The sequence below is a fragment of the Notolabrus celidotus genome, chromosome 13 (assembly GCF_009762535.1).
Source record: "Notolabrus celidotus isolate fNotCel1 chromosome 13, fNotCel1.pri, whole genome shotgun sequence".
NCBI classification, from domain to species: Eukaryota; Metazoa; Chordata; class Actinopteri; order Labriformes; family Labridae; genus Notolabrus; species Notolabrus celidotus.
In genome coordinates this window covers 7,024,562-7,040,147 of record NC_048284.1, presented here as the reverse complement: position 1 = coordinate 7,040,147, position 15,586 = coordinate 7,024,562, and the positions used below count along the sequence as shown (strand labels likewise).

General features: G+C 39.8%; 1 protein-coding gene across 1 annotated transcript; it reads right to left on the bottom strand.

The window, feature by feature from the left end:
• Positions 1–5,758: 5,758 nt before the first annotated feature.
• tbpl1 (TBP-like 1) lies at positions 5,759–14,497 on the bottom strand. The gene is made up of 8 exons (XM_034699729.1): positions 14,367–14,497; positions 13,655–13,731; positions 11,984–12,217; positions 11,818–11,900; positions 11,418–11,481; positions 9,033–9,136; positions 7,666–7,760; positions 5,759–7,245 (listed from the first exon to the last, which is right to left on the bottom strand). Exons 3-8 carry the CDS (start codon positions 12,116–12,118, stop codon positions 7,163–7,165), a joined length of 564 nt encoding a protein of 187 aa, XP_034555620.1. The 5' UTR covers positions 12,119–12,217; positions 13,655–13,731; positions 14,367–14,497; the 3' UTR covers positions 5,759–7,162.
• Positions 14,498–15,586: the final 1,089 nt, after the last annotated feature.

Below are 15,586 nucleotides of genomic sequence, written 5' to 3'. Positions count from 1 at the left end.
TCTTCGTTTAGTTTTATCCACACGTCTGTGAGGATTTGCACACTTAGAAATGGTGCTCTGCTGGCTTTCAGGATGTGGTTCTCACTGAAATCACTCTGATTCGCTGCACCTGTATACTTAACTCTCAATCAACGCTCTTAACTCTCCTCAAAGCAAATGATAGCAGATTTCTAAAGATCCAGGCTCTGCCATCAGCTAGTTAACATTTGATGGGTAGGACACTGAGGTGGGGCTAACCTACAAATATCTAGGTGTACACCTGGACAACAAGTTGGACTGGTCCCTTAAAACAGATGCACTCTCCAGGAAGGGGCAGAGCTGTCTTTTTTTTAAGGAGGCACAGATCCTTAGACATCTGCAGAGAGATGCTGCAGATGTTTTATCAGTCTGTGGTGGCAAGTGTGTTATTCTTTGCTGCAGTCTGCTGGGGAAGCATTATAAAACACAAGGATGAGAGGCAACTGGACAAACTAGTGATTGGAACCAGGTTGGACTTACTGGGGGCTGTGTTGGAGAGATGCACACAGAAGAAGCTAGAGGCAATTCTAAATTACACAGATCATCCACTTCACAACTTCTTTGAGGGCCAGAGAAACAGAAGCAGTGGACGGCTCATCTCTCTGCGCTGCAGGACTGAGAGATACAGAAAATCATTCATCCCTGCAGCCATTAGGCTTCAGAACTCTCTAGCCCAGGCATGTCCAAAGTACTGCCCGGGGGCCAATCGTGGCCCAAGGTCCATTTAAGTATGGCCCCAAGCTTCCATCTTAAAATGTGTTATTTATAGCACAGATATTAATCACATTCTGAATCATCTGTACATTTGCAGTTTCTTTCAAGCGCACAAACAAAACTAAAGTCAATCCAGAAGCATCTTAAAAAGCTTCATATGGACTACTTTTATAAAGCCAAAGCTCTGGATACTCTGCCAGAATATAATTAGGAGGAAACACAGGAACTCTTAAAGTTGACAGGTTTTTCAAATTAATGTTCTTATCATGATGTGAAAATGTTCTTGATGAACACTAAAAGTTCAGAAGACACAAAAGAGGACACAAGACAAGATCAAAATTATAAAGTTGTGCAGAAAAGGCAAAATTTGGTGCATGAAAGTAGTTCAGAATGCAGGACAAGAATTATTTAGTTCTTAAATTGAATAGAAAAACAATGATACAATATTTTTCCAACATTGCCTGACCCTAATGAAAAACATTTTCCTCCAGAAGAAGATAAAGTTTGCTTATGTTTACGTGTTTTGTGGAGAACTGAGGACTACCGATTTATTGAGAAAAAATGTAAAATAATTGTTGTTAAATAGAGATTTCAAATATAACTTTTATGATTCCTAAGTCTCAGTAGGAGCCAATGGCCCTGAGCGATTCTGACTACATCAAATGTGGCCCTCCTTAAAAAAAATTTGGACACCACTGCTCTAGCCAATAGGAGAAGAGCTGACAGACACCTGAATAACTTGTTTTATGTTTTATGTGATTTTTATAATTTGATCTGCCAGACACCTGAATTTCCACCTTCAGGGATGAATAAAGTACATTCTATTCTATTCTTCTCTCTATTAACTTGTGGGTGGTAGCTTAAACTTGAAGTACTTCTGTGATATTTCAATTCTTTTTGACACAAAGTGGGCAGGGCCGTAACTACCATTGAGGACACCAATGTCATGTCCACTGTATTTTTTTCAAGTGACAAAAAGAAGGTGATATAACTGACTGCAAATATACTTTGTGTAGGACATCATTTGCGCCTTTAAAGGTGACATATCACACTTTTTTTATCAATATATATTGGTCTAAGAGGTCCCCAAAACATGTCTTTAAAGTTTATGCTCAAAAAAACACTTTGAAATCAGATTTTGGCATGCCTGAAAAGCCCTCTTCTTCAGTCCTCCTCAGAACACTTTGTTTTCTCTCTGACCACGCCCCCTCAGGAAGTGGATGTGGCCTCAGCTCTCCGGCACGTTAATCTAATGTTTACATGTTGGCTGAATATACACGGCTGCTCACAGACCTGCGTTACTTCAACCCTCTAAATCTGATCCAGAATCTGATCCTGACGGAGAGGCGCCTGCAGCAGGACCTTTCTGAAGGATTGGTCACAAATTTAGTGTTTCTTGTTGTTTTATTTGTCAGTATGTCGACGTGTCTTGGTACACAGCTACAGCTACGACATGTAGCTATGTGGCTATGCTAATTAGTGCTAGCACTTATCCATGATTAATAAAAATCATCCACTAGATCTTCAAATCTGCAGACGTGGGGAGTAAAAGCGACCTCTGCCAGAAAGGCAGCGGGACCTTTCTGAAGGATTGGTCACAGATTCTGTGTTACTTGTTGTTTTATTTGTCAGTATGTCGACGTGTGTCTTAGTACACAGCTACAGCTACAGCTACGACATGTAGCTATGTGGCTATGCTAACTAGCGCTAGCACTTTTCCATGAAAAATAAAAATCACCCACTAGATCTTCAAATCTGCAGACGTGGGGAGTAAAACCGACCTTTGTGTTTATTAAGACAGCCTACAACTAGCATGCCTCCCTCCTAAGCTCCTTGTTAGCACACATTTGTGCAGGTAAAGAAAAACGGAGGAAGGGTTCAGTATTATTTTATACAGTCTATGGGCTGAACAAGCTCCGAGCTCTGACTCCGTGACAGACCGGATATTGTTGTGACGTAACAAAAACACGGAAGTCTGAAACGGCTCGTTTCACACACATTTACAGAAAGGTGTAGAAATCAAAACAGGGGCAGAATGGATTTTTTTCATTCTCACGGGGTTTGTAGACATGCCAGGGAAACATATTTAAAGTATGGAACCATTAAAAAGTCGAGTTTGCATATGTCACCTTTAATCCCTGTGTGGTAGATCATCCTCTGGTAACTCTACGATCTTTGGTCATCTCAGTGGTTTGTGGGCGGGCTGCCTCAAAAATCTGCTAGATTTGTACCAATTTCTGATGTACAGACCTCTACAACAGCCACGCAATAAAAGTTCCTGGTTACATTTCCAATGGGACAGGAAGAGGATGATAGGGGGATACAAAATAAGAAGAGTGCTGAGTGAGAAGTCAAGTGCTGCCCTCAGTTCCCCCACCCAGGACAGGATTATCCTTGTACCATATACTGTACACACACACTGATGTTAAACAAACAATACTGTCCTCATCCAGTTCAAACAATGTAATGACCATAGACGTTTTCTGTGGCAATAATAATGGAACTTATAGGCTATAGCCTAAATATAACAACATACCAACTGTAAGAGTAATAGGATCATTGTATAACCTACATTTTACTTTTACTCTTGTGCTGTCACTATTTAGTATTTAAAAGATTTAAATGTGTCTCAATGTTGATATGAAGGAGGTGTATTTTATTTAACCATGATCCTCCTTACAATTTAGCAGGAGAGACAAGTGAGGACAGACAGGGACAGACAGTGGATGAAGGAACGGAAAGAGAACAGCGTGGAGGCAGAAGTGTTGATAACGCAGATCAACAGCAGAGAGACACAGAAAAGGAGGCTGAGGGAAAGAGTGAAGCAGACTCACCGGGACAAGAGAGGGAGAGCAGCACTGAGGGAGACAAAGATAGAAGAGAGATGACAGAAGAGGGGAGTCTGTCTACATGAATTGGATCCTGCCAGGTACAAAAATAAAAAGCTAAATGATGAGAAGAACAGCCTTCTGAACATGTCACTCCCCTGCTCATTTCGCTACACTGGCTTCCAGTTGCAGCTCGCATCAGATACAAAACTCTAATCATGACTTACAAAGCAGTAACCAAAACCGCTCCAGTTTACCTGGAACCCCTCATCCAGGTCTACTGCCCTTCTCGCCTGCTACGTTCAGCCTCTGAAAAGCGCCTAGTGCTTCAAGCACACAAGGCCTCAAAATCACTAGCTCGACTCTTCTCCTCGGTTGCCCCTAAATGGTGGAATGAATTGTCCAACTCCATTCGATCTGCAGAGTCCCTCTCTACTTTCAAAAGACAGCTAAAGACCCAGCTCTTTAGGAAGCACTATGCACTTAGCTAGACTGTTCTCCACTGTTGTCCCCAGTGGCAGATCATGTCTTCCAGCTACAATTGACTCGCACTGTCCTGCTCTACTCTGGGAATCTGTGTTCAGCTCTTGAGTGACCGAGCACTTGGTACGTTGGTCATTATTGTGGTGATGTTAATTGTTGCTGATGATAATGGAAGGTCTTAAATTAGATGTTCCTTATTTTGGAGAAAGAAAAAAAAAAAATCCTTACTTACTTTTGTGCATTGCCTTTACACTGCTTGGCAGTACCTGCACCCAAATGGACTTGAAGCACTTTGTTACTCTTACTGATCTTGTTTCCTCTTGTCTAGATCTTTGCTTGTGTTGTTCTTGTTCTCGTATGTACGTCGCTTTGGATAAAAGCGTCTGCTAAATGACATTGTAACATTCAGTACCTCCAGGATTTCGCGGGATTTTTTTGTGATTGTTGCGGCCCAAATAGCCTGAATTTGCAACAGCTTTTTGAAAAAATTGCGGTGAAAGTTGCGATTTTTTCTTTTTTTTTTTGCTTTTTTCCCCCCCAATAACATCTCAGGGGCAAGTAAATATGCTAAATGACAGTTATTTTTAGAAAACATTCTTGATGTGGCCACTGACTGTATTTTGATTCTCTTGATTCACAGAAAAATGCCATGAAAGGGCTGTATTGCACATTTACGACGGTCCCTGAATGCACCTCGCAGTGACAGAGGCACTTGACAGGCAGTTCACAGGCAGTTCACGCACTCTGAAGTGAATCTGCATCTTTGATGACTTGGAGTTGATCAAAACTTACTAAAGCTGTCTGATGTATCACCAAACTGGATTAAATAAAGCTGTAGACGCGGAGCTTCTTACGGTGAGAGCGGCAACAACGTCAAACCTCAAACAGTAAACAGACGTCCCCCGGGTGTGTCTCTGTCATTAACGCACACCTGGGGTAAAAATCATCAATGAAGATGAGACAGATGCATGGAGGTGAGGAGAGCTGGTTCATAAAGCACACCTGCTGCAGGTAGAGACCAAGCGAACACTGAGCCCCTCAATCTATAAATAATAACGTTGTCATCATCACTTGTCCTGCCTGCTGTCCTCTCTTTTCACCCGTTCTCTGTGCGTGTTTTGTTGTTGAAAAGTGCCGATGAAGTGAGGACTTATGTTTACGTTCCTAGGAAGTGAAATTGATGACAAAACTGATGACGTACAAGGGCTGAGGTTAAGGTAATTGGTCAAAGTTGCGGGAAAGTTGCGGTGATTGTATAAAATTGCAAGGCCGCGAAAAAATCGCGCTGATTGGTTGAATTTGCGTTGATAGTTGCGATCGCGAAATCGCAACTTCCTGGAGGGACTGAACATTGTAACATTGTAACATTGTGAACAACAAGTGGATTAATCAAAGCCCCAAAGGAAGTTTGGTCAGAGGCTGTTACGATACAGCAATAAATGGGAGGATAAATATCCAAATTCAATGGATTCATCCTTGGCTCATGCTTCACTTTCCCTCCAAGTTTCATAAAAATCTAGCGTGTAGCTGGGGTTGGCTCAAGCACCCCGGGACCCATAATGGGATAACAGTCCAGATAGTGGATCTTTTAAAGCTGTACTTTAACACATACGCTATATAGTTTTGCATTTGAACATTCACCTGCATTCAGGACACACACAGTCGCACACACAACAAGAAACAATCTGACACAGAGTGAACACGCCGAGCAGTGGTCCTGTTGGTCTTTTTCAGTATTGACCTTTATTTTTTTACAAAATACAAAATTTTGAACAAGTGTCACAAATCATCCGACAGCCCATCCCACATTCTTGAGACACGTTTCCATCTTTGCTGCTTTCACTATATACAAAGAAATATGCTGCTAATCAGTAGGTTCCCATATAAAAACACAGACTCTGCCGTTGTGTGTGTTTTTCTTTTTATATCCACAGATGGTTTGTTGTAAGCACTTATCATGGTCCTAAAATTGCATTAAAAACGTGTATAAATGTATCCTCGAACCTCTCCACGTGACGGTGATCACTGCTGCACAGCTTTTGTTGCCATGACCTCAATGGTGTTAAAGTTTCTACTCATGTTTTGTACAGCGATTTTAAAAAGACAGGTCTCTGCTTGTCAGCTTTGAAGCTTTAACTTAGTGCCACTATAGCCTGGGACGAACAAGTGACAGCAGTAAGTGGGGCTTTATGTCTAAAAACACAATGTACCTGAACCCTTCAGATGTTTTCTTCACATTTCAAACATTTAAAATCAATCTGGCTCTGTTCCTTATCTAAAACAGATAAGCAGCTCACTTGAACCCTGATGAAACATTTTCAAGTTATGTTTCAGACTCGTGACCATCTTTAAAGTCGCTCATTGTGTGCACAACCAGAAAGACACTGGGATTTATAGCGAACTGACAACCATGAAAAGTATAAAAATGTGGAAACATTATTTAAAATTGGATGTTAAAGCAGTTTGTGAGCAGATGTGCGTCCTGCATGGAGACCAGCTGTTCCTCTCTGTAACGGTCTTGGGACTCGGTCTGTGGTTGAACTGCTGTTTGGGCAGGAGTATTCAGAACATTTAACGCCTTGGATATGCTTTAACATCTATAAACAAGCCGTGGACAGAGACTCTTCAAGAGAAATCGGCAAATGGGACGTTTTGTTATCGCGTAAGTAAGGTTAAAGGTGAGGCGGCCCGGTGTTAACAAACAGACTCCTCGACATGTTCGACACCACAAAGCGTTAAAATGTTACGATTCTTGAAGAACGTGTCTTTCAGCGTCCATGCAAATACATCCAGAGGGGGGATCACTCCTGCAGCCTTCAGTGCAAGTCTGGTTCCGAGGAGCCAGTTTTTCCTTCAAAGTCTCACAGGCGAACCTGCCGAGGCTGTTGAAGTCTCAAGGGCCGCAGAATCCACAACCCCCCGTGGACGTTTTATAAGAGGGACGTTTTCAGTCTGAGCAGGGTGGATGAGAATTTTTGCAAAAAATCCAGTAGATACCCAGTCACTTGATTCTGTTTGTGTCTGTCGCCTTGGAGTGCCAAAATCAAGCAAATAAAATCCAAGAAAAAGGTGCTTCCTCGTCTCCTTTCCTTCACGTCTTTAGTCTTTGACCTTTCGTTTCATTTGCAGAGGGGTTTCTGACACTCGAACAGTAGTGGGTAGACCTGCTCCACAGCTGTGGCCACATTCTGCACATTTGGTCCTGACCGGCGAGAGTGGAGGGTAGAGGGTGGAGGGTGGAGGGTGGAGGGTGAGCATAAGGAACAAGTTTTGAGTGTGATAAAGACATAAAAAAAAAGCAACAAGCCTCACAAACTGAGAATTATAGGAAAGTAGAAACTGTTTCAACACAGAAAGAGAAAGTAATTCAGCTGTTCTCCGGTCGTGTTCTCGGGCTTATAGCGTGACATTTGAAAAATATTTAACCCAGAGTAAAAATTCCTTCAGGATTTGGGTTATTTACAAACCGCTTTCCTGGTTAAAACAGGCCATAAGAGAACATTATGTCAACATGGCCTCAATCCTTTAAGCTGTTGTGCCCCCTAGCTGTACGTAAAGGAGGGTCAAACAGGCCAGAGTGTGTGTGTATGTGTGTGTGTGTACACATGGGCGTGTGAAGTACCTGTAACTGTGATGCTGCCGGTGGAGAACACCTGGATGGTGGCCTTGATAGTTTTGATCTTGTACGTGGCCGCAGGATGGAGCTCTGGTTCATAACTGACAAACACAGAAGAATAGATGATCACCAAATGAACACTGAAGTTATAACACATGTATGTTTAAAGGCTGTCTCACTGAACACTGTAGACCTGTGCTCTCTTTGATGTCACTTAAATGCATCAATCAGGAAGCACCAAACACATCCTGTTTCTGCTTTATAGAAGTGCCACATGCTAACCTGAGGAGTAATGACTGTTTCCACCACTAGAGGGCAGTCTGTCCTCACAAATACTGAGTTACAGAGAGTAGAGGGACAGCAGGTTTACATGGATCTCCAGAAGGGAACTAACAGACCACTGCAAAAATCTGTTGTTCTGTGGTTTGTGTTTGAGTTAAAATGTTAAGATAAAACATGCAGTATATTTCAGACCTTGAATAATGGAAAGTTTCTATTCAATTTTAAACAATGCTGAACTAAAGAAGGGGAAAGAATGTAATTTACTGTACAAGAATGCTGATTTTTAGTCACAGCTTTCATGCATCTTAGCATGTTGTCAAACACTCTTTCACACTAAACCACTCTTGACTTAATAGTCAAGCATCTCCGTTTTAATTTCAATCGCACATCATGTGATCGCAAAATTAGAACCTTGTTAACTGGAAGAAGTATGCCTGTGTTTAAATTCAGTAGACCCTGGATAGAAATGCTTCAAAGAAAGTAAAGATGCTGGTTTAAGGACAAATCTGGAGTGGTCTTGTAATGTTTTTCTGCAGCTGTCTTAATGTGTTATCAGTTTGTCTCAGGTAAAACTGAATCAAAGATGAGAAACAACAGGGCGACTGTTTCACCTTGTGGTTTTAACCATGTGCCCCATGTACAGAGGCTTCAGCCTGGGTTCAACTCCAACTTGTCATGTCATTTCCTACTCTCTCTACCAGCTTCTTACTTCATCCTCTGTCAATCAATCTTTATTTATATAGCACCAAATCACAACAAATGTTATCTGAAGACTCTTTAAAACAGAGCAGGACTAGACCGTACTCTATGTTTTGTTATTAACAAAGACCCAACATCAAGACAGGATAAGATCCAGTCCCCTCTTACAGACAGGACTCAGTCTGATCTCATCTTAATCCACCATGAGCAGAGCACTTTGCAGCATTTAGCAAGTTACAGTGGCAAGGACAAACTTCCTTTAACAGGCAGAAACCTCCAGCAGGACCAGACTCATGTTAGACACACATCTGCCTCAACAGGTCTCGGCTCACATGCAGCAGGATGCAGATGATACTGATGATCTGAGTAAGAGTTATGGCAGTTTTTATTACCTTGCGATCGGGCGGTTTTTCTTGGTGAAGTCTATGAGGCGGATTGAAAACGGCATGGAGCACACTGCCAGCACGTTCACCACTTTGAAGGCAGAAAACCTCACCTGTAAAAACAACACACACAAACACATATCACTGTAGACTTAAGTACATTTAGGGATGCCTCATAGGAACAATAGTATAAGTGTACCTACATACTGGCTCCACTTGTACTCCTTGTACTATTTAAAGGTTATTCCAGCTATTACATGTGATCTACTTCATACATCTTTAAACAAAGGTTGTTGATCATCCAAAGCAAACAAGAAGTGAGAAATGTTGTCAGGTTTATCAGTCAGTCTTATAGAGCAAAAAGTGAGTTTTCTTAAAATCAAAATTATTTTGACACCTTTCCCTTCTTGGCATAATTTGGGGTTGTGCTCATTTTGCCGACATTTATTGTTTTAGCATCATTTTTATTTATATTTTATTCTATCTTTTTTATAGTATTTTATTTTAATGTCATTTATCAGATTTAATTGTATTTTATTTTTATGGTATTTATTTGATTTGATTTGAATTGTATGGTATTCATCTGATTTGATTTGATTTGATTTTGTAAGCTGTAATGCAGCCACCTGCCACAAGATGGGGCTACAGCTGTGCAACATAAAGCAGTCTGGTTTGGTAATATTTTGACCTAGAAAGTGGAGTTATAATCGTATGCAGGCTGTGTCTGGTTGAACTGACTTATAACCACTCGACTGGATCAATGCATGCTGAAGGCTGGTGGTGCTAGATCTGCTAACCTTAGCTACAATCAGAAAACCTGTTTGATGTTGATTATGCACAAACAATGTGATCCTGTGTTGAGCTGTGTTACATTAATTATGCTCAATTCTGACTGTTTTTCTCGAGTGTATCTGTTTCTTTTAGAAAAGTTGAAATTCAAACATGGCATCCCTTGATGTTGATTTTTTTGTTTTAATGTTTTTTTTAAATGTGTTCTCTTAATGTGTCTTTCCTGATCTTTGTAATAATCCTTTATGTCTTGTGTGAAGCACCTTGAACTTCCCTGTTGCTAAAAATGTGTTACATAAATAAACTTGCCTTGCATAACTGTATGACTTATCAGCCAGTGGTGAGGCAGATTGGATAAAACTGCGACAATAAGGCCGGGGGCTGTAAACACTCATCTTAAATCAACAGGTGGGGCGGCAGTAGTTCAGTCCATAGGGGCTTGGCTTGGGAACCGGAGGTTCGCCGATTCGAGTCCCAGTATGGACGAAGTTTGGCAAGTGGACTGGTGGCTGGAGAGGTGCTGGTTCACTTGCCTAGGCACTGCCAAGGTGCCCTTGTGCAAGGCACCAAACCCCCAACTGCTCGGGTTGCGCTGGTTTAGGGCAGCATCCTCACTCTGACTTCTCCCTGAGTGCATGTCCACTGTATGTTTGTGCATTAAAAACTGTATGTCTATACACCAAACTGTGCGTGTAGCATGACCAAAAAAAAATAACACTAGTGGAAAAATTGAATTTCCCCCATGGGGATTAATAAAGTACGTTTAATAGAGTATGTTTATTTCATCTTGATTTAAGGCCTTTTAATCAAGTCGAGATCTGTGATTATCACAACCACACCCACACTATGGGTGGAGGAACTGGAGTACTTTCATATCAAGTTTTGATAGTTGGTCAATTCTGATAGTTTTGTGTGGTTTCATGTTCATGTTGTTTTGTATATAGATGTCATCTTATTGCTGCAAGACAAGTCTACCTACAGGTATAAATAAAGTAACCTGAACCCCAACCTCCTGCAGTAAAAACAATGACTAAAATGCATCTGTGCTCAAAGATTTTCAATATAGTAATATCTAAATACTAGACAGAGCTGAGTTTTGATCAAAAGCTGTACAACTTTAAACGCAGTAAGTCAGCAAATGTTATGAAAAAGCCAACAACTCATTCAAAACATTATCTTCCACACGAGTGTTCACAATAAACACAATGAGAAAGCCTGACTTCACTGCAATAAATAACAATTTATTTATGTACACTCAGCGTGTGTAAATTTCATCTACTGGGTGGATTTTATGGCCTTTTGATGCAGTCAAATGACGCAAGACAAGCTATCAGCTACCCTCAGATCATCTGCTGCCAACTGAGTGAAAACGAAACTATTTTGGATGTATTTTAGGTTCCTGAGGAACATGTTGCAAACACAGATATTGTGTAAAACATGACAAACAGCAGTAAAACACAGAAACTGAGTTATAGCTCATATGCACTCCTACACTCCTTTGTTTACCTCAAGTTAAATCATCATCGCAATATCAAACAGTGTTATCTGACATTGTGCATTTTTCTCATTTCATGCATGCCGACAACAGCTCATGAATTCTCTCACCTTAAAGCCCAGTTTCTGCAGACAGCGCGCTAACCTCCGGGCCCCGATCTTAGCGTCGTCCTCACTGAACAAAAGGATGAGAGCAGGAGTGAGCGGCAGCAGAACAGAGAAGAGGAACTGTGGGTTCATGGTACCAACAAACAAAGTCATCACTGTGTGAGCTCTAATGTCAGGTGTGACATATCATGGCTGGGAAATCTCGCTCAAGCAATGAACTGCACCGGAAATAATGAGGCCAGACAGCTCAGGCCACACGCAGGCAACGAGTCTGTCCCCAGAGAACATTAATGATCCTTTGGAAACCAGGATATCTATTTATTCTGCGTACTTCATTTCTTTATTTATGAAATACAGTCAGTTTTGTGTCAGTGTGTGTGAGTGTTTCGTCTTTAGTGTCTACCTTGTTGCTCCAGTGCAGATTATTTTCCCTGAGGACCAGATTGAGGCTGTAATCTTGGGTTTACGAAGCTTCATCAGGACTTTCTACAAAACAAAAGGGGGTTAAAAGTTCAATTTTTTAGCTGTACATGAAAAAAACAGGAGGTGCACCTGGGAGTCTTCCTTACCCCCACTTCCGGCTTATAGATGACATTGATTCCCTCTAAGGCGATGGTGCGCAGGTTGAGGTGGCACCTGGTCCTGAAGGTTGCCACCACGTTGGTGATGATGATATCCAGTGCTTCATCGTTGCTGGAATCCATGAGGAAGTGTGGGGTGCAGCACAGGTGCTTTCCTTCTTACACATTGATCATCGACACCAACATCTCCACCGATCCACGGCTGGAGGAAGAGACAAGGAGCTGCAGAGACAAAAATTGTGTTCTTAAATGATGTCTGATTTCAGATGCATGTTTGAAAGAGCTGTAAAAGTTATCACAATAATAATACTTGATTATGACCCTCGGGGCATCTGTGGGAAATCAGGCACTAATGCACCAGTATCATTGTGGATGGCACATGAAAAAATACCTCCTTGCGCAGAAATGGACGTGTGATGAGTCCTTTAAATGACAAGTTCAGCTTCAAAGTCATCTGTACTAACTGTCGATGAGTAGTGAGTTACCATCAGAGTACGCCAAGTCTCAAATACCACTTGCTTTCAAGCACACAGCTGATTAACTGAGTTCTATTCTTATAATAGTGTAAGTCTATCTTACTTTATTTATTTATTAGCTAATTCAAATTTAAGGTTTTTTGATTTTTCACAGCTTGACACACAATTTCTACATTACTTACCATCTATATAATGAAGAAAGAAAAAAGGATAAAGAAAAAAAAAGAGAAAAATAAACAAACATTTATATATAAATTAAATCTATTTTAAAAAGAATGATATATTAACATAATAATATACATTTTAAACTTGCAATTTAAAATATGATTGATCGCAATTGAGTTTGGGAATAATCAGGATTAGAAAAATAATATTATTCAGCAGCCCTAATGTAAATAAATAAATATTTTTCTTTATTCCAACATTTTACTTTGATTAACTATTTCCCACACACACGTGCAAAAACACTAAATAAATGATAAGACTGTGTCACACATCTTTGCTTTATTGTTGTTATAATCCAGGTGTTTTTAAAAGTAAACTTAAGATTTACCTTTTTAATCTAGCTTTTAATTTAGAGTCATTTATTTGTATTATTATTTGAATCATTATTATTTGAATCATTGCTTTAACATTTATTTATCTTATTTTTAATTATTTATTTATCTATTTATTTCTTGTATTCATCTGGTCTTGTTAACGCTACCTTATTTTTGACTTTTCTTTCCACTATTACTTATTTCATTAATTTTAATGTATTATTTTATTTATAATCATGCCTTTTATAATTTTACCATTGCTGTTGTTATCTGTCTCTCTGTTATTTTTAACTTTTCTTTCTACTATTACTTATTTCATTAATTTTAATGTATTATTTTATTTATAATCATGCCTTTTATAATTTTACCATTACTGTTGTTTTCTGTCTCTCTGTTATTCTGTGAAGCACTTTGGGCTGCATGTTTATATGTATGAAAGGTGCTTTATAAATAAAGCTGAGTTGAGTATAATCCAAAATACTCTTGTTTTTATGACTAAGAGTAGCATGCATTACAGTTTGCACAGACAGTGTAATCAGCCAGCACTGAAGGTAAGTTCATGTGTTAATGCACATTAATGTTCTTGCGAATGACATTAATGTACCACATTTTCAAGCTGATAAACTGGATGTGTCACTTGTTACCTTAATTGCTGCACTTGAGCATCTGTGTGGTTGACTTCCTCTTGAGATGTGACTCAAAACACAAGTCGCACAGACATCTGAAAGACACAAGTGGGAGTGTAATCATCAAGTGAGAACAATATTTATGTTCTGAATGCACTTCTGCAACATTTGAGTCTAATAATAACTCAAGCTAACAGCTAAAATAGTTAGCTTCTCTGCTCAAACTCCATTACAATGCTTCTAAAATTCAACATAGAGGCATAAATGACATATAGTATGTAGTATGTAACTACGTAGTGTATAAATAGAGGTTTATAATGAGGTTTATTGGTGCTGCAGCTGATGTTTCCCTCGCACTCTTGTGGTGTTGCAGTAAAGACAGCTTCTTAGAAATGATGCTAGCTAATCTTCCAAGCTGTCAACTAATCGCTATAAACTCACTTCCCTGCTCATTTAGCGGGTTTGCATTTGTAAGCGTGTCGCTGTGGCACAAAACACACCCTTTAAACATGAGACAAGCAACAACAGAGTCAGTAACAACAGCCCGGCTAATGTTGTGAGTGAAGCTGTCCGTTAGCTAGCAACAAAGAAAAGTGCAGTAATGAATGAAAAGTTGTTAGCGGAGCTAGCTAGCAGCTAACGATGCAGGTTAGCCTCAGTGTTGTCAGAGGAGTTTACGTGTTAATAAAACTCCGTGTGAGTGAAATGTGAGTTTAAAACCTCGAGCTACCTCTTCAACTTCCTCGATATTGTCGACTCGAGACATAAACAATCCAGTAAAGCGGTGAAATCTGTGAACAGACCCTTCTTCCTCTTCGCGGTCAAGTCTCCAGTGGATACAGCGACTTCCGGTTAGAACTTTCAAAATAAAACCGGGTGACCTTGTACATTTCAAAATAAAGACAACTTTTGGTTCTATCTTTAACAAACAAGCAGTAAACACATATTAAGTGTATTTGAACAGCCAACAGAATTCATGTATATTTGTTTATATACTCAACTCAACTCAACTCAATTTTATTTATATAGCACCTTTCATACACAAAAACATGCAGCGCAAAGTGCTTCACAGAGTAACAGACAGTCAGAAAACAACAGCAATGGTAAAATTATAAAAGGCATGATTAAAAAAAGAAATACTTAAAAAAGAAAAGAAAATCAATACTGTAAAATTAATAAAATAAGTAAGAGTGGAAAGAAAATTTAAAAATAAGGTAGAGTTAACAAGATCAGATGAACACAAGAAATAAATAAGATAAATGAATACATGTTAAAACAATGGTTAAGATAATAATGATTAAAATGATAAAAAAAATAAAATATATATATATATAAATAATAATAATGCAGTCCAGGGCTAAAATAAACTACTACTAAGCTAGATTAAAAAGGTAAGTCTTAAGTTTACTTTTAAAAACACCCAGAGAGCTCGCCGTTCTGATGTCCAGAGGCAGAGAGTTCCACAGCCTAGGGAAAGCTCTCTGGCCGGTGCTTGTGTGAGACACACAAGGAACATTTAAAAGGGACAGAAGAGAAGAGAGACAGAAGAGTGTTCAGTCCAAGCGGCAACCTCCAGTCTCAAATGATGAAGCCCATGCGGAAGTGTTATAAACTGCAATTCATCAAGAATCCGCTTGAGGCTGGCTGCAGAAACACGGGAAACCACTTAGACATGAACGGGAAAAAGACGATCTTTGCAGCATTAATAAACATGTTTACAGCCTGGTCCAAAAAATGGCTTGGCCCTACGAAGCTAATCTATCTATCAGCACACACTTTACTGGGGGTGAATTTTTTTCTAACGTGACGGTTCAGAAGATATTAAGATTCTGAGTTTTGCCCAAATAAGGACATGACTGACATTACTCCCAGTCAGGAACACATAGCTATTGGCTAGGAGGCCCACACTACGTCACGCTCTGCCTGGTTGAGTTCTGCATTTCCAATATG